This window comes from Anolis carolinensis, chromosome 1 (genome assembly GCF_035594765.1).
Source record: "Anolis carolinensis isolate JA03-04 chromosome 1, rAnoCar3.1.pri, whole genome shotgun sequence".
Taxonomy (NCBI): Eukaryota; Metazoa; Chordata; class Lepidosauria; order Squamata; family Dactyloidae; genus Anolis; species Anolis carolinensis.
This window is the reverse complement of record NC_085841.1, coordinates 38,299,705-38,327,585: the sequence shown is the minus strand read 5'-3', so window position 1 is coordinate 38,327,585 and position 27,881 is coordinate 38,299,705. Positions and strand designations below refer to the sequence as shown.

The window sequence follows — 27,881 nt, the reverse complement described above, 5'->3', positions numbered from 1 at the left end:
AACACCTCTGACTACGCCCAACAGCATCTCCAGCTGTGGATCCCGTCCCATCCCTCCAGCTAAACCATGGGTCTAATCCTGAAGGTCCCCATTCATCTTCTGTCCCATCATGGCCAGTGGCACCCACTTCCTCCCTTACCCGAGTCCAATCCATCTCATCCTCCTCTGAGCTAACCAGCCCCTCCTCCATTCTCTCCGTAAACCCTTCGAAAGACTCCTCGTCAGATGGTGCTGCAAATATGTCTCGCAGTCTTTTTCTCTCTCGCTCCTCGAGAGTATCTGACTCTCGAGGAGTCTTACGCCCACGTCTGTCAGTAACAGAGCCATGAGGCTCAATCATAACATTTAATGATTAATTTAAAACTTCTACTCTATGTTTAACTTTTGTTTTGTGTATTTTAGTATGTATTTTATAGAAATATGTTTTAATATGTGTATTCTATTGAGTGCTTTTAAATGATTATGTGCTTTGATTATGTGTTTTAGCAATGTTGTAACTGGCCTCGAGTCGTGAGGAGAGGCGGGTAAGAAATAATATTATTATAATATTATTATAATTTATCAATCTTAAAAACTTGTTCTGAGCTTTGAAAGAAAATGGGAGTCAGAGCTTTCAATTGTAGTCCCATGTACATCATTGAAATAAACTAAGGTGTAAATTGATATTAAATAGATATGGATCACTGACCAATTGGGCTAAAAGGAAATAACTTGCCATTTCTAAAATCTGTCTTTCAAGAAATACTTTCCTGCTCCTTGCAGGTCCCAAAATGTTTCTTTTTTGTCTAATGTGTATATCCACTTCATCACATAACTTAAATTCTACCGAGTTCTACACTTAAAATCTGGTAGTCTGTGGGTCCACTACATTCATTTTGTTAAAGTGCAGTTTTTGAGTATTTTAAACGTGGAGGGCAGCATTCCCTCACCCCCCCCCCCCCCCCACAACAAATCAGGAAGATGTGAGGAAATGGATTTTTCTCAAAACTCTGGATGTTTTGCCAAATTTCAAATGAAGTAGCCCTCGTTGCTCTCAGGTTAGAATCATCCAATTTGTGGGAGGAGAAATTGGGGAAGGAGTCAAAATAAACTTTTTTGGGCAATTTCCGGCATTTCCTTTTGCTCCCTAAGCAGCCAGGAAGGTTCAGTTGTAAGCTACCTCATAACACTTCTACTTTGCAAAAAAAAATGCCTTTTAGAGTACCCTTTTCCTTCCCTTCATGGTTTGTCTGTGTCCTGTGTTGTGAGAGCCAGTGCTGTTGCCCTCCCCCCCCCCCCCCTTTTCTCCCTCTCTGCTTTTGGGAATTGTGGAATGGCGGGCGGGGCCAAATGTCTTCATTGAAAAATATGCACGAAAACTGTGTGCACTAAACAGTGTGATCCCAAGGTAGGGAAAAACTCTCTCTCTCTTTTTTTTTTACGGAATGGAGTTAGACTGAACTCTCTCCTTCTGAACACTTCCCAGTGTAATCTGATGAAGTCCTATGTGTGGATTACAGCCTTGCATAAATGGAAAGTATTATGGCATGCTGTTTTTACTTTTTAATTTCTTTCTTTTTTCCTTTTGCAATGATTTGTATGACTGTTGTGTCACTATAATCCCCCTTTCGTAGCGTAAGACATGCTATGAGCAAGGTCAAAAGATCCTTTTACAAGCATGGGTACATAGAACATTTATTAATTCACTCATGTGCTCTGTGGGCATACACAATAGAACTTCTAAGTTATTGAATAAATAGATACAAATCATTTCAATATTAGAATTAAAGGAAAGGCATTTCTTTTTAAAATGCTTTCAAATAACTGTTTTCTCCAGAGTTGTACAGAAAACACATATAGGTAATATACAATTGGTTGTATTGTTGGCTTTCTAATTCATACATGGCCATCCAGCAGTCAGAACTTCTATCAGTCCTAGAGTCAAGATTTCTAAACACTTTTAAAGCCTTCTTTTAAGTAAAATTTTAAAACACAAACATAGAAACATGTATATACATGCATACACATATACACACAATGTAAAGCCACATGCATCTGCATGTAATAAGTCATTTGATCATGATGATTGGGGGATTCTGGATAATTCTGGGACGTTTTATCCAATAAGTAATGTTTCCAAATAATACAATAAGGTACTTATTTATTTATTTATTTATATCCTGCCTTTCTCACCCCGTGCAGGACTCAAGGCGGCTTACAACTCGGGCAAAATTTAATGCTGTTTAAATATAGTAATAAAACACATCTCATAAATTAAAACCAATTAAAACAATTGTGCAAATAAAACATCTAGAACAGGTTAAAAACATATAAAGTGCACAATTCCACTTTCAAACAATTGAAAAATTTTCAAATAAATACCTAACAGTGAAGCTGTCTTTAGCTGCTTTGATTGTCTGAATCTGTGACGCAACTGTGGAAAGTACTTCTATATCAATCCTGTTGAATTCATCAAAACAACACCAAGCTCCTGACTGAACTAGTCCGCAGAATAATTTCCCCATCACCTTAAACAAAAAGGAATATTTTGATCAGCACTGAACTTTTTTTTTAATGTGATACACTCAAATTCTCTAATTTCTTCTGTAAAACTATCCCTCTCATTATCAAGCATCAAGTCAAGTTTTATTTGTGTTGAGCTAGTGGTCAGAGCAATATATATCAGTAGATATACTCTAGTGTAAAAGCTTATTAATACTAAAGACTTTACCACATGAGGTTTGTAACATGAGTTGCAGCCTCTTCAACCACAAAACGCATAGAAGTCCTTTTCTAAAAATGTACATCTCTTGTTTTCAAGTAACAGAAAGAACTTTGAAGCACTTTTCAAAGTGTTTTCAGCTGTGCAACAAATGCAAAAGCACTTCAGCTATGAGTTTTGGGGATTGTGACATGTCATTAAAGGTGTACTGTTAACGTCACTTTAATTGCTTCATTTCCCTATGACCATAGTGCTTGTCATTTTACTTCTGGCCATAAGAACGTGAGGAGCTGTGGCTGCAAAACCAAAACTATCCTTTTTGGCCCCTTCCACTTCTCGTTTTGAAAAAAATAATTGTTGAAATTATTGTTGAAATTACACAATTCCAAAGCTCATTCCGGGGACATTTAGGAAATTCCCTCTTGGTTAAGCATTTCCATCTTGTTTGCAAACTTTCTTTTGTTCTTTTGCAAACATTGGAACTGGAGGGTGGTTGTATGTTTTCCGGGCTGTATGGCCATGTTCCAGATGTATTCGCTCCTGACGTTTCGCCCACATCTGTGGCAGGCATCCTAAGAGGTTGTGAGGTTACCTCACAACCTCTGAGGATGCCTGCCATAGATGTGGGCGAAACGTCAGGAGAGAATACTTCTGGAACATGGCTATACAGCCCGGAAAACATACAGCCACCCTGTGATTCCAGCCATGAAAGCCTTTGACAACACATTGGAACTGGAGTTTTGAAATCTTCAGCCTTAGGGCCCTTCTAAAACTAAGCCCTAAAACTTGGGCTAAAAACTGATTAGCTGGAGGCACCCAAATGACGTTTCGTACTAATCCATTTCAAACTGGAATAAACCGAATTTGCTCAGTTTAATCCAATTTTTAACAATACCTCTAAAGATCCAGATCTTCTCTGAAGATCCGGATTTTTGGGGGTATGGGACCTGTGCAAACAGACTCCTGGGATTACCTTCAGTGGTCCAATTGTCTGTTTCCACAGCAATCCCTCCTCCCCAGACTCAGGGAGCCTGGAGAAGAGGCTCCTCCCCCATTCCCCTCTCGACTTACTGATACATGCTCTGTTTGAGGAGAAATCCCCCCTCCCCCCAAAGTCCTCTTCTGGCTATACCAAGGAATGCGGAAGGGAAGAAGACTTCAGGCCTTGCAGTGATGTTGACCGGCTCTATCTGCCTAGAAGATCAGGGGGCAGAGGACTCTTGCAAGTAAAACAAGCAGTCAAAGAAGAAGAACATGCCCTGGCAGAATATGTAAAGCAAAGTGAAGAACCTGCTTTGATTGAAGTCAAAAATCAGAAACTCCTCAAAACACAACAGACAAAAAACCAGTACAAGAAAACTGCACTACAAACTAGAGCTGACAGCTTACACAACAAAACACTGCATGGAAAGTTCCTTGACAAAATTGAAGGAAAAGCTGATAAGGAGAAGACCTGGCTCTGGCTCACGAATGGGACCCTGAAGAAGGAGACAGAAGGCCTGATTCTTGCAGCCCAGAAGCAAGCCATCAGAACAAATGCAATTAAGGCCAAGATCGAAAAATCAGCTGATGATCCAAAATGCAGACTGTGCAAGGAAACTGACGAAACCATTGATCATATCCTCATCTGCTGTAAGAAAATTGCACAGACAGACTACAAACAGAGGCACAACTGTGTGGCCCAAATGATCCATTGGAACTTATGCCTCAAGTACCACCTGCCAGCAGCAAAGAACTGGTGGGATCACAAACAAGCAAAGATCGTGGAAAATGAACACGCAAAGATACTGTGGGACTTCCGAATCCAGACTGACAAAGTCCTGGAACACAACACACCAGACATCATAGTTGTGGAAAAGAACAAGGTTTGGATCATTGATGTTGCCATCCCAGGTGACAGTCGCATTGACGAAAAACAACAGGAAAAACTCACCCGCTATCAGGACCTCAAGACTGAACTTCAAAGACTCTGGCAGAAACCAGTGCAGGTGGTCCCGGTGGTGATGGGCACACTGGGTGCCGTGCCAAAAGATCTCAGCCGGCATTTGGAAACAATAGACATTGACAAAATTACGATCTGCCAACTGCAAAAGGCCACCCTGCTGGGATCTGCACGCATCATCCGAAAATACATTACACAGTCCTAGACACTTGGGAAGTGTTCGACTTGTGATTTTGTGAAATGAAATCCAGCATATCTATCTTGTTTGCTGTGTCATAATAAAATAATAATAATAATAATAATAATAATAATAATAATAATAATAATAATAGCCCCCCTGTAGGTGCCACCTTGTCGCAGTGGGGGGGGGGGTTAACTGCTCCGAGGACGCTGAGAGCTGTGCTGGCGGTAGTGTAACTACTGGCAGGTCCAACCAAGCCAGAGAGGTCTCAGCTGAAAAGTGGAACTAAGAGCACCTAACCCATTAGCATTATGGAGAATCAAACCAAAACGAAGTCTATACTGGCTCGGTCGTCGCCCAGGATAAAAAGGGCCGTGGTGGATGCTGCTGATTCTGGACATCCATCGACAAGTAGGCTACGGAATCAAAATACAAATGAACAGTCATAGAAGCAGCAGAAATATACAATGCCAGAAAACTACACAGTTATGAAATGCTATTACAAGTCTGAACCTCAAAAGCGTGGCTACCAAAAAAGGATGCATCAACTGTGGAAACAAGAATACCCTGACTCACAGATAACAGAACCCCAACTGGCTGACTAACAAAGATTCATAATCAGAAACAAAGTGTTCAGTAAAGTTGAACTCGAAGAAATCCAGAAAATCTGCAAAGAAAATTATCATCACACCACAGCACAGACAGCAGCAGACTCCAGCAACACTTGGAATGGTGGAACAGACTGAACCAGAAGAAAGTGTGGAGCTTTTGCATGAATTTGAAGAACCAGCACTTGAAACACCTGTTGAACCACCAGGAACCTTGACAGCAAGACAACAAGAGCTCAAGGATATGATCATGGCTCATGCTGCAGCAAATGCAATAAGAAAGCAGCTCTCAACTCTAAAAACAGTGCCCAAGAGACACCTGCCGCCTCTTATGAAAGTTGTGAATACAGTACTCTCCACTGTCCAGATAACATCAATTGAACAAACAAACCAGTAGGCCTACAGTGCAGCACTGATAGTAACAGAAGAGCTTGGGCTCCTACAACCAAGGCAGCCCCAAAGAAAATTGACTGGAAAACCAAAGTGGAAGGTCAGGCTAGAGTTGAAAATCAAGAAACTTAGATCAGATGCAAATAACCTGAAAAATATCAAAGAGAAGAAACTGAAGAATGACAAAATCAAGCAATACCTGATCAGAAAGTACTGGCTAAACACCAGAAAAATTGAAGAAGCTTTGGAAATCATGAAAGAACAAATTACAGCAACAGCCAGAAAAATCGAAAGATATGAAGCCAGAATCATCCAGTACAGACAAAATCAACTGTTTCAATCAAGCCAAAAATGGTTCTACCAGAGTTGAACCAAACAACAGACACAGTAACCATAAAGCCAGAGAAAACTGCAACAACGAAGTTCTGGAAAGAGCTTTGGGAAAATAATAAGAACTACAATAAAAACGCTGGGTGAATAAAGGAGTTTGAAGGAAAATTCTCACAGAACAAAATGGAACAGATGGAAATAACAACTGAAATGATCAGCAAACGAGTGCAAAAAGTCAAGAACTGGACATCGCCTGGTAGTGATCAACTTCATGGATTTTGACTCAAATATCTGATTAGTTTACATGGAAAAATGGCCCAACAATTCAATGAGATGCTGCAGAAAGGAAGTATCAGTGAATGGCTAACAACTGGAAGAACATACCTGATACAAAAGGATCCAGCAAAAGGAGCAGCACCAGGAAACTACAGGCCAATAATGTGTCTGCCCACTATGTTTAAACTACTGACTGGCATCATAGCTGACAGAATTCAAGACTATCTTGAAGAGAAAAACATCTTGCCAGATGAACAGAAAGGCAACAAATGGAAAAGCAGGGGCACAAAAGACCAGTTATTAATTGACAAAATGATTCTGGAGAACTGTAAAAGCCGAAAATCTAATCTTCACATGACATGGATTGACTACAAAAAGGCCTTTGACTCACTCCCACACAGCTGGATCATCAAGTGCCTGGGCGCCATCGGGATTAGTAAAAACGTTGGCACCTTTATTAAAAATATGATGGAGCACTGGAAAACTGAACTGTTTGTTGGAAATAAAAGCTATGGACTTGTCAACATCAGAAGAGGAATTTTCCAGGGAGACTCATTGTTCCATCTGCTTTTCATTATTGCCATGATCCCTCTTGTCAACAATCTTACAAAAAACAAATCTTGGCTATCAAACATCTAAGAAATCTCACAAAATTTCGCATCTGATGTACATGGATGACCTAAAGCTGTATGGGAAAACGGAAACTGAAATCCAGTCTCTGACTAACACTGTCCGAATTTTTAGCACTGATATCAGCATGGAGTTTGGTTTGGACAAATGTTCGACAGTGGCATTGAAGAAAGGAAAAATAATTGAAAGTGAGGGCATAAATATGCCTAATGGCCAAACGATCAAGTGTCACCAGCCAGAGGCCTATAAATATCTGGGCATATTACAGCTGGACAACATCAAGCATGAACATGTGAAAACTGTGGTCAGCAAAGAATACACATAAAGGGTCAGAAAAAATCTCAAAAGCAAGCTCAATGGAGGCAACACCATCAAGGCTATAAACACCTGGGCCATACCTGTCATAAGATATACTGCTGGCATCATAAACTGGACAAAGGCAGAACTGGACAATTTGGACAGAAAAACAAGAAAACTCATGACCATTCATCATTCACTGCACCCTCACAGTGATGTTGACCAGCTATATCTGCCTAGAAGATCTGGTGGCAGAGGACTCTTGCAAGTAAAACAAGCAGTCAAAGAAGAAGAACATGCCCTGGCAGAATATGTAAAGCAAAGTGAAGAACTTGCTTTGATGGAAGTCAAAAATCAGAAACTCAAAGCACAGTAGACAAAAAACCAGTACAAGAAAACCGCACTACAAACTAGAGCTGACAGCTGGCACAACAAAACATTGCATGGAAAGTTCCCTGACAAAATTGAAGGAAAAGCTGATAAGGAGAAGACCTGGCTATGGCTCACGAATGGGACACTGAAGAAGGAGACAGAAGGCCTGATCCTTGCAGCCCAGGAGCAAGCCATCAGAACAAATGCAATTAAGGCCAAGATCGAGAATCATCTGATGACCCAAAATGCAGACTGTGCAAGGAAGCTGACAAAACCATTGATCATATCCTCAGCTGCTGTAAGAAAATTGCACAGGCGGACTACAAACAGAGGCACAACTATGTGGCCCAAATGATTCATTGGAACTTATGCCTCAAGTACCACCTCCCAGCAGTAAAGAACTGGAGGGATCACAACACTGCAAAAGTATTAGAAAATGAACACACAAATATACTGTGGGACTTCCAAATCCAGACTGACAAAGTTCTGAAACACAACACAGCAGACATCACAGTTGTGGAAAAGAACAAGGTTTGGATCATTGATGTTGCCATCCCAGGTGACAGTCGCATTGACCAAAAACAACAAGAAAAACTCAGCCGCTATCAGGACCTTAAGATTGAACTTCAAAGTCTCTGGCAGAAACCAGTACAGGTGGTCCTGGTGGTGATTGGCACACTGGGTGCCATGCCAAAAGATCTCAGCTGGCATTTGGGAACAATAGACATTGACAAAATTACGATCTGCCAACTGCAAAAGGTCACCCTGCTGGGATCTGCGCGCATCATCCGAAAATACATCACACAGTCCTAGACACTTGGGAAGTGTTCGACTTGTGATTTTGTGATACAAAATCCAGCATATCTATCTTGTTTGCTGTGTCATACAATGTCGTTGTGTCAATAATAATAATAATAATAATAATAATAATAATAATAATAATAGCAGCAGCAAAACCCCAGAGGCTATCCACTTCAATCTCCTTCTGCCATGCAGGAAAAACACAATCAAAGTATAACCTGAGCAATGGGACGGAAATAGGGTTTTGGAAGCAAAGAAAATGGGGAGGAGGGTCTGGGAGGCAAGAAAAGTAGTATCGCCAGACAGATGGAAGGAGCGGGAAGGATCTGGATGGAAAGGAATAGGCAGTGAGAATGGGAAGGGTCTGTGCCCTGGGAGGATTCTGCTGCTGTTATTTCCAGTAACTCAAAACTTTAATTTCCCTGCATTTCTCAGGATGATGAAAGAGAGGAAGCGGGAAGCACTATGGTGCCATGAAGCCCCTCACAATTACCCACAGAACCCCAAGGGCTCCTCAGAGCATAGTTTGAGAACCCCTGGTCTACAAGATGGTAAGCAGACCATAGGAAAGGAAGAAGGGCAATGCTGGTGCATATCAATTTTCACAAAAAACAGGATTGCGGCACTAATAGACACCAATAGACTATGGTGCATAAAATCTAGCTCGATGCTCTGGGCAATTAACCCTTCTAATTTATCTCTGTACAAAGACTATACTGCAGTAAGACATGGGCAACAGTTTCCGTGTTTCCACTGCTATGTATTGCATTGGCTTTGAAGTGCTGCTGCAGGAAGCACTTTCAAATAAACTCAGAAGAGGCTTTCCTGTATGTTGTGCATGACACACAGAGATCCCATCTGATCTTGGAAGCTAAATAGGTTCAGCAATTACTAGTACTTGTATGGAAAACTACCAACAAACATCAGGATCTATAAGCTATATTTCAGAGAAAAGAATTTGCTAAATCATCTCTAAATATTCCTTGTCTAATCACCATGAGTAGACAGACAACTTGAAGGCATGCACACACGCGCACACATCATTATAGATAAAGGGGTGTCAAGTAGAAGAATGTGACCGGCTCTGGCTAAACCAAGGACTCAATTGTTATGCTATACACAAGTTGTTTTGGTATTCAGCATCCAGGAGTTGCTTCAATTTTCTTTTGGTTTGAGTCATAACTTATTGGAATAGTTCTTTAAGTGAAAAAAAATCCAGAGCTTCTCTGGTCAGATTTACACAGGGCTAACCTTCCTGGGAGTCCCGGTGGTGCAGCGGGTTAAACTGCTGAGTTGTTGAACTTGCTGACTGAAAGGTCAGTGGTTCAAATCCGGGGAGCAGGGTAACCACTATTAACCCCTGTTTCTGCCAACCTAGCAGTTCAAAAACTTGCAAATGTGAGTAGATCAATGGGTACCGCTCCGGTGGGAAGGTAACAGCACTCCATGCAGTCATGCCAGCCACATGACCTTGGAGGCGTCTACAGATAACGCCGGCTCTTCAACTTAGAAATGGAGATGAGCACCACCTCCCAGAGTTGGACACGACTAGACTTAATGTCAAGGGGAAACCTTTACCTTTACCTTTACCTTCCTGGTACAGATGAGCCCTTAATTCTACATAAACAAGTCTAAGGGTACAAATTTCTAAACTGCTTATTTATAAAAATTATGCACCGTACCTGATCATCCAAACCTTCAGAACAGTTAAAGGAAAGACAGAGTTTCCCCAAAGCCTAGTGAAAAAGAGAAATACCGCATTAGGGCTGAAACAATGTTATTTGCTTAAAAAGGCAGATTAATAAGATAAAAATGTTTCAAATGTGGAATAAAATTGTAGGTCTTATTAAATTTTCAATTTGTACTGTTTAAAAAATACCCCTAAGAAAAACTGCCTTTCTAAACTTAAAAATCGAGTGAAATTTGGATAAAATTAAAAACTGTGCAGACAAGAAAACATGACATGAACATTTCAATATAACCGTTCAGCTAATTCATAAACAATATGGACTAAATCTAAGTCCTGGTCTAAATTATAACTAACTCACCCAATAGTTCTTTTCTATTTGAGCAAACAAATGGATTTAGTTCAAAAGTATTGGAACCTATTTTTAATTTTGATTCTATGAATTACATGGCATTAACCAAACAGGATTGTTCCACAACCAGCTTATTTTTGTAGTCCCTTGCTATTTTTTTGGGCCTGAGGTATGAAGGCCTGGCAAAGACAGCACTTTTGCATGTTTCACCAAGGCAGATAAAGTTTTTGGCATGAAATATGAAGATGAATATACTGTTTTACGAAAGAAAACACATTTTGATATCAAACTTACTTTTGATAGATCTTTAACAGTTTCTGTTTTTCCTGTACCAGCTGGACCAGCAAGACAACCTCCTAAATTCAGTTGTAGAGCTCCAGTGACAGTTAACCAACACCGATCTGTGAGAGGGGTAATAACCAAACGTGGAGAGCAGCCCAGGTATTCATAACCATATTCAAAGGAGGCAAAACCTTGAATAACCCTACATGGGTAAGCATCATGCCATTCATAACGCAGCTGCCTGAAATGAAAGCACATTTTAATATGTGAGCATGAAAGATTGATGTTTCCTGTGAATATTCATTCTTGGATGGCTGGAGGAGCAATTCACATATTCTTGGATTATTTCTAAGCAGGAATCCAAGAGTCTTTTTCTGTTATGTCCATTGACTCCCTTTTCTTCTTCACTAGTTTCATTCTAAAGCCTGATCTAATCCCTTTTTAAAATATTTTATTTATTTATTTTGTGCAGCAGCAAATTGGGATAAGGTAGATTGTTCCTCCAGCTGTCCAAGAATGAACATTCTCTAGATGTACCAGATTTTCATTCTCTGAATGGCAAAAAAAAATTTAAAAAATCATGCACTTTCTAGATTTAGTAGGGACTAGCTATGCCCGGCCACGTGTTGGTTTTGAAAAAAAAAAGTAATGAGGAAGTGGTGGTATTTAATATATGTTATATGGTTATATATATGTACAGTATGCATAAGGTTGTATGTGAGCTGCAACTTACATCATGCCTGGTTAACAACCACAAACTCCATCAGTACTTAAAGTTTGTTAGGTTGGGCAATTTTGGCCTAGATGCAGTACTGCTGGGGTTCGGTGTGGTCTCTGGCTGTAGGGTAAACTTGAACTCCTATTATGGTGAGTCAGTTGTCTCAAACCCCTTCAGTAGCATATTCCTGTTTTCAGAGTGTTCTTTATTTATTGTCTTGGTTTTAGAGTTTTTTTTAATGCTGTGAGTCAGGTTTTGTTCATTTTCAGTGGATTTCCCTAGGTAGGAAGCAGCCATGCAAATGTGGTTTATATAATCCAGTTCATATCAGATAATCTGTATTTTATAGGCAGTGTGGAAGAGGCCTATGTGACCTCTGCCTGTCCCCTGCTTGTCCCCTGGGTGCCATTGTGGATGAGGGAGTTGCTATGACACGAAACGGGTGGAGCCTAAAAAAGGGCGATGCCTACCCTTCTGACTGGTAGCCAGGGGGGAGAACGGCTCTTACTTGTCCTCCCTCCCCCCCTTTTTTAATTGGAGGTCTATGTGTTCCTCTCTGTGCGAGGAGGGAGGGAAGCCCCTCCAAGAAGAAGAGCCCTGGCACCTTGCTCTCTCTCTACCTGCTCTTCTCTATGTGCTGGGATCCCCCCCATCAGCTGTAAACACAGTTGCCCCCCTCAGGGCAAGTGCAGAGAGTAAAGGGAAAAGAGGGCAACGTACCATTTGGGCCAAAAAGGGTGGGAGTGAAAAATAGATATAGGCCAATCCAATTTGGGGGGGGGGGGGGTTGATGGTTACTCCTTGGAAAATGATTAGTTTTGTGGCCAAATTTGGTGTGATTTGGCTCAATGGTTTTGATGTTTTTTCTGTTCTAATTATGGACATTGCATTTTATGTGTGTGTGTGTGTGTGTGTGTGTGTGTGGTGTGTGGCTACTATTTGTTCTCACTGATTACAGCACAATGAGACGACAAGACACCTGTGCTAATTTGAACTCAATCAATGTTCTATGAATGTGGAAACCTCATTATATCATGTAACATTGCAAACATATTCCAATGATGCTGAAGCTGGATATGCTGTACTAGTTGCCATAGAGCAGTGATTCTCAACCTGGGGTCCCTAGATGTTTTTGGCCTTCAACTCCCAGAAATCCTAACAGCTAGTAAACTGGCTGGAATTTCTGGGAGTTGTAGACCAAAAACATCTGGGGACCCCAGGTTGAGAACCACTGCCATAGACTGAGGTGAATGCAGCTACATGCACTTTGGTCATGGCACACTGGCATTGAAAGACACACGCTTTCAACCATTAAGCGATAATTTGCTTTATTTGTTTTCAAAAAATTAGGATAGAAGGATATGAAAAACATCTAATGTTAAAGTCAATTTGTCATAATCAAACCTGCATAAATTTGGTTTTATGGAAAGAGCGGTTAACTCTGAGGCACTCGTGGATGTTACTGATATCTCGAAAATCACCTCAAAAGAAAAAAAAATCTTCAATATGTCACTTTAAGTGTTAATATGATTAAGCCTAAATTCAAATCATCTATTGGTAGTGCCAATATAATAGTCACATAAAAAAACCCTTTTCACATGAGAATGTGCTGACATCATATTACCTCCTGGCTTCCAAACTGTTTCTTGTGTTTTTACTGTGTTAGATTTTAAACACATAGAAACACCCCCTTAAAAATCCAAGCACATCACCAACTTGGATGTCTTCTAAGCTAAGTGGTTGATGCACCCATTCCTATATGTTTTCCATGGCTAGGCAGTAGGGGCACCCTCAAGCTGCTTCAATGGTGGAAGGACATCCCTACAGCCCAGGGCGGTTCCAGACAGGGGAAAAGTCCAGTTCCACCCAAGTTTAAAAAACCCGAGTCAGGCCACCAGACTTCTGTCCTCAAACCAGTCAAAAAGCCCGCAATTTCCTGGGGGTGGGTGTCCAGATGCCCTCCCGGACCTTCCAGCAGGGCACCCAGAGATACCACCCCCCCCCCAAAAAAAAAGCCTTAAAAGGTAAAAATTACCCAGCTGGCATTCCCCTGCTGCCGGTCCTCTCCTGTCACGTAAAAATGATGCCCCAGGAGAGGTGGGACCAGGAGTGATTGTCCTCCTCCCCTTCTCCTGGTGCATCATTTGTACGCAGCATGAGAGGACTGGCAGCAGGGAAATTCCGTCCGGATAAGTAATTTTTACTTTTAAAGGCTTTTCTGAAGGGTTTGGGGAGGGCATTAGAACCCTCTCCGATATTCTGGGCTGAAACAGCTCAAAAAACTCAAGTCCGGGACTTCTGAGGGGGCAGTCCCGACATCAGCCATATTCAATTAGACCTGAGTCTTCCAGGAAGACTCGGGTCTAATCCAGTGCCAAATTAATTCATCACAAAGCAATGTTTTCCTGCATTGTGGTGAATTAATGCATTTTTATGTGAGCTGTCATTTGGACGCCCCACGTAAAAATCCAGGACGGCGTGCATTTTCCTCCCTGTGTGGAGGCACCCCCAGCTTCACTGAAACTGGTTCAGCACTGCTGGCCCAACTGCCACCTCCTGTCCTCCCTGTTGCTGCCAGCTACAGTGCAACAAGACTTTCTATCTGCTCCGCAGTCTCTCTTCCTCATCAAGTTTCCCCTGACGTTAAGTCCAGTTGTGTCCGACTCTGGGGGTTGGTTCTCATCTCCATTTCTAAGCCGAAGAGCCAGCATTGTCCGTAGACACCTCCAAGGTCATGTGGCTGCCATAACTGCATGGAACGCCATTACCTTCCCGTTGGAGCAGTACCTATTGATCTACTTACATTTGCATGTTTTCGAACTGCTACTGCTAGGTTGGCAGAAGCTGGAGCTAACAGCGGGCGCTCACTCCACTCCCCGGGTTTGAACTTGGGACCTTTTGGTCTGCAAGTTCAGCAGCTCAGCACTTTAACACACTGAGCCACCGGAGGCTCCTTGTATGCAGCCATATTAAGCAGCTTTTCCCAAATTACTCTGGATCAACCCACATGTATTTTGTGGCTGCCCGCAGGCTGATCTATACTCACACCAGTCTACGTTATCACTGTAGATGTGCCCTGACTTAATAGGCACGTAATATTCTGAATATCCCTGCTGACTTAGGAAATGCCTCCGAATGTATATGCAATCAGCTTTAATCATTTTGGATTGTGATGAAATATTGAACCTTGATTAATCAAATTACAAATATAGCATATCAGTGTCTGCAGAAAAATCTGCATGAAAGTACATAAAACCACATATAAGCAATAGCACAAAATTACACCAATATTTAATAGTAACAATAATAATGAAGATGTTATTTTTTACCTGCCTCTCCTTATGGCTCAAGGAAGGTTAAAACATAGCTAAAAACACACAAGCATTACATAAAATACACATACTAAAATATACAGAAAAAGATTAAAATATACTGAACACAATACACAACTTAAAACGTATGATAAAAACTGAATTATGTTTTTGTTGGTATAGTATTTTATTTAGATCTGCTTAAATTTCATGCATCACGACAACATTTTACTCCCACTGGTATATTTTGTTGCAGAATACAAAAGTTTAAAAGTTAGATCTAAAATGTAGGCATATTGTAGCATTTTTAACTGTGCAGCTGTAGATAGTTTGCCAAAATCCCAGCTTTTTGCCATGCACAGTATTTTTAATGAACAATAACAAAAAGGATGCAATTTCCTATTATTCAAACTACTATCTCCCTCCCCCACTCCCTCACTGCTACCACTGTAATGTACTGGGACAAACAAATATGATCACATGCAGAAGTGGCATGCTGTTTGTCATTAGTTTGGCCCCATGAAGGATGAGGATTAGAATTATTTTCAGAGTTAAGAAATTTAATACATTAATATTTATAGTGAATAACCAGAACACCAAAATTCTCACCACAGCCAGGGGAAAAGGAAACAGAGCTCACTCAATTGGCTCCTCCAGACAGGTCGGGAGGTTGCAGTATCATTGTTGTAATTCTCAGGAGACTGCTCCTGCCTATAAATGGCATTTTTATTGTCCCAAACAATTTTGTGGTGGTTCCTAGTACCATCTGAAGAATTGTATTTAAGTGGGATGCTTTTTAATTCTGAGACACATCAGGAACACACTCTTCCTTTGGGGTTATGGTGCATTAGTGTACCAGCAAATCAGTGAATTAGAATCTTACAATGTAACACTACAGCATTAAATCTTTTTTTAAAAAAAATCAGGGATGAGAATTTGCTCTTCATGCCATAGGATTATCTCAGCAAAGTTTCCTCTGGCTTACAACATTTTTATGTGTTTTATGTTGTTTTATGTTGTTACAATGTTTTTAATTTTATTGATCTGTTTTTAACTTATGTTGCTGGGCTTGTCCCAATGTGAGCCGCCAAGAGTCCCTTCGGGAGATGGGGGCAGGATACAAAAAGAAATGTATTATTGTATTATTATTATTTTATTGAAAGAGCCCTTAAGCAGATTTTTTTAAAAGAAAAAGAAAAAGAAAAACCCTGTTACAAGTAGCTGCAAAAAGAATGAAGACAGAACCAGCAACAACGGGAAAATATGGCAAAACAATAAAACACCTTATATTTAAATGGCACATATCATTAATTAATATTCTTTACCCTGTTGTATGAAGATTAAAGTATTTGATCCCAGTTTTAGATTTATTTATTTTCAAAACAAGGAATTGAATAAGTTTTATATATCTATTTATTATATATCTAAATTTAACTAATGAATAATAATTTCAAGAAATACCTTGTCCATTCAAAATCTTCAAGATTACAAATGTCATGATCCAGCAATGCAGTTAGTATCTCCCTACAGTGGATGAACAAAGTAACCAATGCTTCCAATGTGCTTTCTTTGTGGTAGGGAAGAACCTCTGAAGCTATTTCTGCAAGTTGCTCTATAAGGTTGATTAGATCATTACGACCTGATATCATCTCCTTTTTTGAATTAGAACTTCGCAAACATACTTCACATTCTTGAGTAAACATGATTTGACTCTAGAAATAAAAATATATATCACCAATAATATTTATAATTTGTTTGTACTCATAGTTAGATATTTCTTTCATTTCTTGTCCTCTATTTACTCTTATATTTGCTAGAATTCTATAAAGAAATGCTTAATTTAACTGTCAAACAATGCATGTTTATCTTTCCTTTAAAATACTTTTCAAAAGATTATCACACAACACTGAAAATACAGATCCTGTTAATGAAAACTTGATTTGTTTGTGGAAAATAAGTAAACAGAATTTATCAACAAAATAGACTGCATTCTACAGGATGCTTTTTGAAAATATATATAATTTTATTGTGTATATGGTATGTAAAAAAGAAAAAAAAACCCAAAAAGGCAAACATAAAGGATTTTTAAAACAATTATTCAGCAATCAAATGCAGATCATATAATAACTATTAATAACTGTACAATTATCACTTTTTAACCAACTCACATCACTCTTACCACCACCCCCTCCACCAGTGAACCCACCCCACCACTGAAGACTTCCAACATCACTCACTGTGGCTCATAAACCTATCTACCCTTGTATCCTGTTTTAATAAATTCCCTTTGTGGCTACTTTCAAATCTACCTTTATCTTCCTTTGCAAATATCCAAATGCCAGCTTCCATTTATTTGCAAATTCTTCATTATTTCTTCCTCTAATACCATTTGTTAGCTTGGCCATTTGGATATATTCTAGTAATTTATCTCTCCAATCTTTAATGAATAACTCTTTTTCCCCTTCCAGGATTTTGCTATTGTTAATCTTGCAGCGACAAAGCTGTAGTGGCAAATTTCTTCACCTCCTTCCCTGATTCTCTTTCTGAATAATGCTAAAAGGGTTTTTCCACAGGATGGTTGAGAGCAAATGGAAAAAAATATTTTTTTATGTTCTTAATTTTAAAGAAGAGACAAAAGTGCTAACAATTATTTTAAAATACCCCTGCCCATTAGACAAGAGGTAGCACCATATAATAGTGATGTCTGATGTCTCCTTTAACGATTTGCATGTTTTGTATGGCTTTGGGGGGGGGGGGGGGGAATCACCTGAAAACTATATAAAATTATTTGAAAATGAGAGGATTGGATGGAATACCAGGATGACAAACCTAGCCAAGAAAAACAAGAAAAAAGAGATTAGAGCTACAATCTTTTTCAAGAACAGACATTTGTAACACTTTAGTCTCCTTGTTTTCTAGAGAAAGCAGTAAGGCATAGAGGCCCGGGCTGTGGCGCAGGCGGGAGAGCAAGCCAGCTGCAATTAACTGCAATGAATCACTCTGACCAGGAGGTCATGAGTTCGAGGCCCACTCGGAGCCTATGTTTGTTTGTCTTTGTCCTATGTTAAAAGGCATTGAATGTTTGCCTATATGTGTAATGTGAGTCCCCTCCGGGGTTAGAAGGGCGGAATATAAATGCTGTAAATAAATAAATAAATAAATAAATAAATAGAAGTACTGTATATACTCGAGTATAAGTCGACCCGAATATAAGCAGAGGCTACTCATTTTGCCACAAAAAAGCCAAGGATGGGAAAGGCAGCAGCTACTGGTAAATTTCAAAAATAAAAATGGTTTCTGCCTCTCTTTTTTTCTACTATTGGGCACAGCAATCAGTGTGCGCGAAAAAGACCTTGGAGTCCTCATGGACAACAAGTTAAACATAAGCCTACAATGTGATGCAGCAGCTAAAAAGCCAATGGGATTTTGGCCTGCATCAATAGGAGTATAGTGTCTAGATCCAGGGAAGTTGTGCTACCCCTCTATACTGCCTTGGTCAGACCACACCTAGAATACTGTGTCCAATTCTGGGCACCGCAGTTGAAGGAAGCTGTTGACAAGATGGAAAGTGTCCAGAGGAGGGCAACTAAAATGATTAAGGGTCTGGAGAACAAGCCCTATGAGGGGTGGCTTAAAGAGCTGGGCATCTTTAGTCTGTAGAAGAGAAGGCTGAGACATAATAGCCATGTATAAATATGTGAGGGGTAGTCATAGGATGGAGGGAGCAAGCTTGTTTTCTGCTGCCCTGGAGACTAGGATGCAGAACAGTGGCTTCAAACTATATGACAGGAGAGTCCACCTGAACATTTGGACGATCTTCCAAACTGTGAGAGTTATTCAGCAGTGGAACTCTCTGTGTTGTCAAAGGCTTTCATGGATGGAATCACTGAGTTGCTGTGAGTTTTCTCGGCTGTATGGCCATGTTCCAGAAGCATTCTCTCCTGATTTATCACCCATACTCAAAGGTTGTGAGATCTGTTGGAAACTAGGCAAGTGGGGTTTATATATAGTGGTTGTTAAAGTGGTCCAGCATTTCTGTGTTCTCAAATAATATGCTGTGTCCAGGTTCAAGGTATCAAGTGCTTTGCAATGGCTTACTTCTCTGGTTGAGTTAGTCTGCAGTGCCTTTCATGTTTCTTAATTCGTGTTTGGGTGCTGAGAGAACACAGAAATGCTGGACCACTCTAATAACCACTATGTCAGTTTACACAGAGAAACCACTGAAATCCACAAACATGTGGACAATTTCAACTGAAAGGGGGAAACCATGAAAATGAACAAAATCTGGACACCAGTAGAAGGACAACACTCAGCCTGCAGCCATGCTGCTACCTGCAATGCAGGCTAAGCGTTGTCTTTCTTCGGAAGAAGAGGAGGAAGAGAAGGATGGTGGATGGGCTTCTAAAGTCCCTCCCCCGTCCACCCGCCGCCAGGAGCCAGCAGAAGCAGCACCTCAGGAGAAGCAGCAGCAGCAGTCTTCCTCTTCTTGGCTGCCATCCAGCCTTCCTCACCCCCTCTTCCTCTTCTTCCTCCTCCTGGGGGCTCTGGTTCTGCTGCCACTGCCACCACTCATCGTCCCCTTCCTTGTCCTCCATGGCCAGCCAGCTTAGGAAAAGGAGCAGTGGCAACAGCTGCGGCGGCAGCATTGGAGTCTCGCCTGCAGGCTCCTTTACCGCCACCACTCATCCTCCTTCTCCAGTCCGCTCCATGGAGGTGAAGGCCAGCTGGCTTCAGAGCCTCGCCTCCAGGCTCCTCTGCCCCTTGACGCCAATATAAGCTGAGGGAGGTTTTTTCAGCCCTTTTTTTTGGGCTGAAAAACTTGGCTTATATTCGAGTATAGATGGTATATTTTGAAACACAGAACAAAAATAGTCAATGGATAGGCACACATGTGGATCACAAGACCTTACTGAAGAACAGTCCACCAAAGAATCTACCTACTAAACTGCATTGTCAGATGATGGAAGCATATTAGCGTTTTACTCTCAACTAATGCTAATATAATCTGTTAAATTTATGGAAGCTGCCTCCCTCCTACAAGTGATATGTTTTTAAAACAGGAGTTCAAAAGTAAAACAAAGAATCAACTTAGAGTAAGAGAAACACACAGCATTAAAGGAAGATGAAAATGGTGAAAGAAACAAAAATTGGAAGGCATGAAATGGGGAACAAAATCAGAGGTGATGGGAAAATGGCGGGATTACTGAATGCAAATGGTGGGACCCTATTGCTTCTCCAAACTTCAAGCAGACTGGACTCTCTAGTACACCAGGATATCATACCAGTGCCATACTCTGATGGCCAACTTGAAGATTACCAATATTGCTGTAGTTCAGTGGCAACTGGGATAGTTACTTTTCTACAAGCAATTTTTCATATTAGCTGTTGTGACTCAGCTGGAGCCTCAGAGTGACTCTGATGGGGATTATGGGATTCAGGTTCAAGATGACTCTGATGGAAATTATGGGATTTAAGTTCCAACAAATGCTACGGTCAGCGAAGGACAAGAGGGATCCTCTCTCTTCTGCAGGAGTCTACCGGATACCATGCAGCTGTGGACAAGTCTACATAGGGACCACCAAACTCAGCGCCCAAACAAGAGTCAAAGAACATGAAAGGCACTGCAGACTAATTCAACCAGAGAAATCAGCCATAGCAGAGCATTTGATGAACCAGCCTGGACACAGGATATTATTTGAGAACACAAAAATGCTGGACCATTCCAACAACTATCATGTCAGACTACACAGAGAAGCCATCGAAATCCACAAGCATGTGGACAATTTCAACAGAAAGGAAGAAACCATGAAAATGAACAAAATCTGGCTACCAGTATTACAAAACTCCAAAATCAAAACAGTAGATGGGAACCAAAACTCTGAGGGCTTGACTGAACAAAGGATGCCCCCAGGCAAGAGACAAAACATTTCCAATGTTAATTAGGGTGATTAACTGAAACATTAATGCTGGCTCCCAGTGACAAAGGACTCTTGCCACACCCTGGACTCTCCACAGATATATATTCTTTCCTTTCCTTACTTAGTTTATCCATACCTCACAACCTCTGAGGATGCCTGCCATAGATGTGGGCGAAACGTCAGGAGAGAATACTTCTGGAACATGGCCACACAGCCCGAAAGACATACAACAACCCAGATAACCTGTATGTTATATGGCAGTGTAGAAGGGTCCCTAGTCAGCATGGGCAAAGATAAGAGATGCTGGGACAACTCAAATGCTACATGATTCCACCCTTGCATTAGAGAGAACAATCAGTAAACTTTGTAAATGTCTCATTCAATCTGATTATATACATTTATTACTTCAAAACACAAGGACAAGTTTTATATTTGGAGTTATTTGTATATGTTCAATTAAGTAGTATTATCATAACTGTTTAATGTACTTCAATGAGTTGCTTACCACAAGTAGTATCACCTGTCCTGGATGCGTGAAAAACCATTCTTTAAATTCCATTTGATCCCATTCTGCCATTCCAACTGTTATAAATCTTAAAATAAATTATATAAAGTAAATTGCATAAGGAGAATAAAATTATGCAAGGTGTTCATTACTAAAAGCAAAGAAGAGTCTTGTTACACTTTAAAGACTATAGCTGTTATTTGCAATAATACTTTGTCTTTGGGTAGAGAAAGGGTAGCTGAGACCTGAATATCCACATTAGGCAAAGAAGCCAAATGTGAAGGAAAAGATAGGCCATTTCATTACATTTGAGGCTATGAAGTGCAGAGCTCAGTCTGACTCAGTGTTGGAATGAAACCGATGATTTCCCTACCTCCATCACACTGTTAAATGTATCAGTGGCACTCCGCATTCTTTTACTACATTTGCCATCATTCACTAGGCACCACCAACCACCCTCCCTGTTCTTTGTGGGGGGGACGGGACGGGACCTGTTCTCTTTGAAATGTCAGCTGTTACGGAAGCAAGGAAGCAGGGAGGGAGGGAGGAAAAGTGGCAATTCTCTCTCTCTCTCTCTCTCTCTCTCTCTCTCTCTCTCTCTCTGTTGTTCCACAGAGAAGGATGTGAATCTTGGAAAACTATAACTCCCAGGACTGCATAGTATGGAGCTATGGAATTTAAGGTAAGATACAGCTGCATTCATTCCATAGTGTCAATGCAGCAAGAAGAGGGTATTGACATTGGGAAATTATAACTCCCAGGAGGACTCCATCGCATGGAGTCATGGCATGTAAAGTGGGGTGCAAGGGCATTTATTCCATACTGTGAATGCACCAAAGGAAAAGTATGGACCTTGGAAAACTATAACTCACAGGAGGACTCCATCGCATGGAGTCATGGCATTTAAAGTGGGGTCCAAGAGCATTCATTCCATAGTGTAAATGCACACAGAGAAGGTTATGAACCTTGGGAAACTATAACTCCCAGGATTGCACAGTATGAAGACATGGCATAATAATAAAAATGATAATAATCCTTCTCTCTCAGCTTTCCCATGCAATACAAGGCACAGACATATCATGGTAGGAAGGTAAAGGAAGGGAAGGGAAAGAAAGGAAAGGACCCAGAAAGGCTATTAAAAAAATAAAACAAAAACAAATTGTTCTGGCAAAGTAAAAACTCAGTAAGCAAAAGGTAATGCGTTCCCTAACAAGGGTACTTTTGGCTAGTCCCACAATTTTCCTCTCCCACAAATTGGAGAAATGTTTCATTTTAAACTTGGGACAACAAATGCCATCACATTAGAGAACTGGCCGTTCATCCAGATCATTCCCTCAAAATCCACTTCCCCTTCACCTCCTGAAACATTTTAAAAGAATGCCGTCCCTCATGCTTAAAATACAAAAATAATGCTCTATCCTACACTTGAAGCCAAACTAATGTGATGGGAACAGTGGCTTCCTGGTTTTTAAGTGTAACACTCAGTGGAATTTAGTAAATGTGATGAATAGTCAGTGTAAGAAGAATCCCCTTGCTGTGAAAGATTTATAAACTGAGCTGGCTGGAGTCGAACTGATCGTTCATTAGTTGATGTACTGGAATGTGTCCAGAGGAGGGCAACTAAGGTCCCTTCTATACTGTCATATAAAATCCAGATTATCAGTTTTGAACTGGATATTGCAGTGTAGACTCATATAATCCATTTCAAAGCAGATAATCTGGATTGTGTGTCTGTTTTAATCCTAACCTAACTAGTGAAGAAAATAGTGTAAATACAGAAAGGGGAGACAGTAAGGTAATTCTGACTGGATGACAAAAAGGAACATTAAAACTGATGACAGAAAAAGAGCCTCAACCCACCGATGGGAGAGAATTACTCATTAGTTGTGGATTGTTCCTTCAGTCATCATAAGAATAACACTGTTACAACTAAGTAAAGCAGTATTATACTAATCCCATTTTAAACCTGTTAAGGATAATACAAAAGGATAAAAATTAGTGGGTCTTTTGCTGTAATATATTTAAATATTACAGAAAAATATATTTGCTGTATATATATTTGCTGTAATATAGTTAAATATGTTTTATGTATGCTTATGTAAGTAATTTTCTCATGTTTTATGCTGTAGGCACTATGTAGTGCCATTTGTAAGCCACTCTGAGTCCCCTCAGGGGTTGAGAAAGGCGGGATATAAATATAGTAAATAAATAAATAAATAAACTTACTTTTGCACCATATCATACATAGTACTCTCAACATTTCCTAGCCACTGTTCAGCAGGACCTCTAATACGAATACTCCTGAAACAGCATTTGAAAATTCTGTACATTACAGGCAAATATATATATATATCTTATGTATTTATTTTAGAAGCAATAATACAGCCCCAACATTCGGTTTAAACTCAGTGCAAATCCATATTACCTTGGCTTTATGGACCTGGCCTAATCCCTTAGCTCTGTGGATTTATAGAATTGATCCTCAGATAATTTTACTGGTGTTTCTGGCAGCCAATAAATAAAAAAATCAGTTCTCTTTTTACAGTGCCAAAAATATACTAATTTATAAATTGGTTCTACTCAGTAAACTATGCCTTATATTATCTATATACTCAAAAGCAATAAAATAAAGCTCTCTCTCTCTCTCTCTCTCTCTCTCTATATATATATATATATATATGCTAGCAATATAAATATAAATAATAATGTGTAATCTACTAGAACTCTAAATATTTCTGATAAACATGGAAATGGAGCTGTATTACTTCAGATTGATCTACACTGCCATATTATCCAGATTCAAAGTAGATAATCCAGATTATCTGATTCAAACTGGATTATATGAGTCTACAGCCTAAAAGGCTGTACCCCAGGAGGGAATCTTCCCCAGGGTATAGCGGGACCGGGGATTCCCTCGGCTGGCCACTGTTGGTTGGCCCATCCTGCTGGAAGTTCTGGTTAAGCCAGAAGCAACCATTTTGAAAGGTCCAGATAAACGGCTGAAGGCTGCACTGTTGCACAACACAAGTGTGTCCACACCGACCTGTCACCGCCAGCCAAAAAGGCAGGCATCCCACTCCACCCCAGAAGGGAATCTTCCCCCAGGATATAGCAGGGCCGGGGGTTCCATCGGCCGGCCACTGTTGGCTGGCCCACACTTCTACAGCTCCTCCACCCTGCCCCACCTTGCCCCACCCAAGAAAGCAATCCTGCCCCTGCGGAGTGATTGCGGGGTGTGGGGTTTCCTCTGCCAGCCACTGTTAGCTGACTTCCACTCTGCTGGCAATTGTTGGCCGGCTTCCACTCCTCTGGCCCCCCAGAAGAAAATCCTGCCCTGTGGAAGGATCGTGGAGCGGGACTCTCATTTTGGGCCAGCGGTGACAGGTTGGCGTGGCACACCACCCCACCCCAGGAGCAAATCTTGCCCCTGCAGAAGGATCGCGGGGTGTGGGGTTTCCTCTGCCGGCCACTGTTGGCTGGGCTCCACTCCTCCGGGCCCCCAGGAGCAAATCCTGCCCCTGAGGAAGGATTGCGGGGCAGGAGTCTGATCTTTGGGCCGGCGGTGAAAGATTGGGCTGGCACCCCGCCCCACCCCAGGAGCGAATCCTGCCCTGCGGAAGGATCACGGAGTGGGAGTCTGACCTTTGGGCTGGCAGTGGAAGGTTGGCATGGCACCCCACCCCACCCCACCTCACCCCAGGAGGGAGCTCAACCTCAAACCTTCTTGCATTATGGAATCTTGCCCCTGCAGAAGGATCGCAGGGCAGGGAAAGATTACTCCAGTCTGCAGTGTACTGTTGCACAACCATAGGCATTAGGCAGCCCAAATTGAACCAAACCTAAAGAAATCCAACCTGCAATCCTTTTGCAAGGACCAGATAACTCCAGTCTGTGCTATTGCCCAACCATCCTATAATCCACTAGGCACTGGCAGGCCCACCAAAACCAAATCAAACCAACACAAACCAAACCAAAACAAAACAAAAAGCAAACCTTCAGGAATGACCAGTGCAACATAAGTGTTCGGTCCGTGGTGCCGCACCGTCCTATCACCTCCAGCCAAAAAGGCAGGCATCCCGACCCAGTGCAGGAAGGAACCTAGTGGCCACAGTGGAAGGATGGCGGGGCAGGGGGGTTCCCTCGGCTGGCCACTGTTGGCCGGCCCCCACTCCCAAAAGACCTGGCTGAGCCAGCAACCCTTCAGGAAGGACCAGATAACTGAAGGCTGCATTGAGGGAGCAACTAACTGAAGTGTGCACTGCTCTCCAGCCGTACAGTTTGGCCCGCGATGCAACTCCAACCTGTCACCGCCAGCCAAAAAGGCAGGCATCCCGCAACAACCCAGAAGGGAATCTTCCCCAAGCATTCTATGAACATTTCAGAAACCCATCGAAGGCACGATGCAACTCCAAGCTGTCACCACCAGCCCAAAAGGAAAACATCCTGACCAAGTGCAGGAAGGAACCTGGCCACAGTGCAAGTTCACCGTGCTGCTTCACCAAAACCAAGAAGCTCTATTGCCAGGCAAAAAGGCAGGCATCCCGCCCCACCGCAGGAAGGAATCTTACAAGGCTGAGACTTACCAGCACTAGAACCCCGCCCACAGTGCTCTATAATTTTACATGAGCTGTGGCTGGCTGTTTCTTCATCATTATGACCGGGGATGCAGGAAACTTGTTGTCCCTGAACCACACTGGGTTCAGGATGGCTTTCTCTCCGGTCTTTAAGGAGAAATACCTCATTTCCAAGACACTTGGAAACACAAACGCAAAGCAGCATCGCATCAGCAACCCCTTCCGCAATAGCAAGATGTACTCCCGACCTAGCTCAGCATCAGCACGAGACATGTGGCTTGACTTTACAACCCTACACTACTTCATGTGAGCAGTGGCTGTTTCTTCACCCACCAACTTCCCCTTGTCTGTGGTATGTGGCCGGTTGGCCGCTGCAAAAGTACTTTGGTGAAAAACACACCCAAAACATTCCAGTTCTGTAAGGAAGGACACGTCATTTCTCCATGACACCTCTTTCTCTGACATTGGTGACGGCATTGATATTGAATGACCACACAACAGACTTCTTCGAAAACGGAGGATGAAATCTTATTTACAGGAAAGCATTGTGGTCAACATGCAGGTATCGTGGTTGTTTAATAGAAAAGAAGACAGTGGCTTTTACTATTATGTTACTATAGGCTCCCAAGGACATGTAAGACAAGGGGAGATAGTGGCAGCTGTTCCGATGTACGATTGGTACACCTTGGAAACATTGGTGACAGAAAATCTGCCTTGAAAAATTGGAGAATGGCAGTATGAGCTGCTTGGAAAATATTGGAGAACGACAGTATGACCTGCTTGGAAAAATTGGAGAACGGATCCATCTGCCCTGGAAACAAGCATAACAGAAAAAAAGAGCTGCAGAGAGGAATGGTTGCCTCTTGATCTAGGAGATGTTGCTGTCGAAATCCATCTCTGGAAAATTCAAAACTGGTAGGTTGGCCTTCAAGAAGAGCAGTTTCTCAACCGAAATGGGATCCAGCAAGCTACAGTGGGGGGTGACAACATCTCCCGCAATGCTGAAGACCCTTTTGCTCTGCACGCTGGTGGGAGGGCAGCTGAGAAACTGGCGGGTGACATGCGATAGATCCGACCACATGTGGTCCTGGGAAGCTCAGTAGGCCAACGGATCGCAGGAGATAAGCTCTGGTGGCTCCTCGAAGTAACAGTTGACCGAACACTGGGCCGATTCGATTTTCTGTACTGTGGCCAACAAAGATGTATCTTCTGGCTGTGCCAGTATGGCCACCGTCTCCTCAAAGAAAGTGTTCCCTTGTTGTTGTTGTTGTTGTTGCTGCTGCTGCCCCGGAGCCCTCCGCAACCCTTCAGCTGGCACCTCCAGGCTGTCGGACTTGGCACTGCCGCTTGTGCCGGGGGTGATGGGCATCTGTGGCAGTGTGGAGACAGGGCCCGTATCCCACACCCTCATGGCAAACGCCTCCTTCACCAGGGTTACAAGCTGCGCCTTCCATGCTGGAAAGTCTTTGGGGCAGATGGTGTACTTTAGCCGTGGATCGCACATGGGGTGTTCGCCCGCCCCCGAACATATCCAGGTGCCTCTTCAGCCCCAAGACCAGAGGAACCCCCTGGCTGAGAAGGGCTCTCAAGGCAGAAAGGGTCTCGGTGGCATCTTTAAAGGGCCTCAGCACATCAACCAGCTGGGAGATGGTGTTCCACTCTTGTTTGTTGGCACCAGCTTGCTTATTGGCGCAACCAAGGTAAGGGAGATGCTGTGGACCACCTTCTGCTGCTCCACCATGCATACCAGCATTTTGTAGGTGGAATTCCACCAGGTTGAGACATCCTGCAGCAGCTTGTGCTGTGGGAGCCCTTCCAAGTTCTGCCTCTCATGCAGCTCTTGGGCTGTCTTGGTACTCCGTTGGAAGTGGCTTGCGATCTTGTGGCAGCGCTCTATCAACAGGCTGATGTGGACGGTGTTGGTGTGCTGTTCCTCTGTGCTCTTGAAACCATCTTTGATGGTGATGTGGAACAAGTGGGCAATGCAGGTGACGTTGGTAAATCCG

At 42.0% G+C, this 27,881-nt stretch overlaps 1 protein-coding gene across 8 annotated transcripts in view; it reads right to left on the bottom strand.

Moving 5' to 3' along the window:
- Positions 1-27,881, bottom strand: part of dnah14 (dynein axonemal heavy chain 14) — a 362,578-nt gene that overhangs the window by 169,913 nt on the left and 164,784 nt on the right. For all 8 annotated transcript variants that reach the window (XM_062972594.1, XM_062972581.1, XM_062972591.1 and 5 more), the window contains 6 exons: positions 23,528-23,602; positions 21,302-21,389; positions 16,340-16,590; positions 10,862-11,090; positions 10,211-10,264; positions 2,362-2,507 (listed from right to left, as the gene is read on the bottom strand). In XM_062972594.1, the coding sequence (XP_062828664.1) occupies positions 2,362-2,507; positions 10,211-10,264; positions 10,862-11,090; positions 16,340-16,590; positions 21,302-21,389; positions 23,528-23,602 (843 nt within the window). The remainder of the gene's footprint in view (positions 1-2,361; positions 2,508-10,210; positions 10,265-10,861; positions 11,091-16,339; positions 16,591-21,301; positions 21,390-23,527; positions 23,603-27,881) is intronic.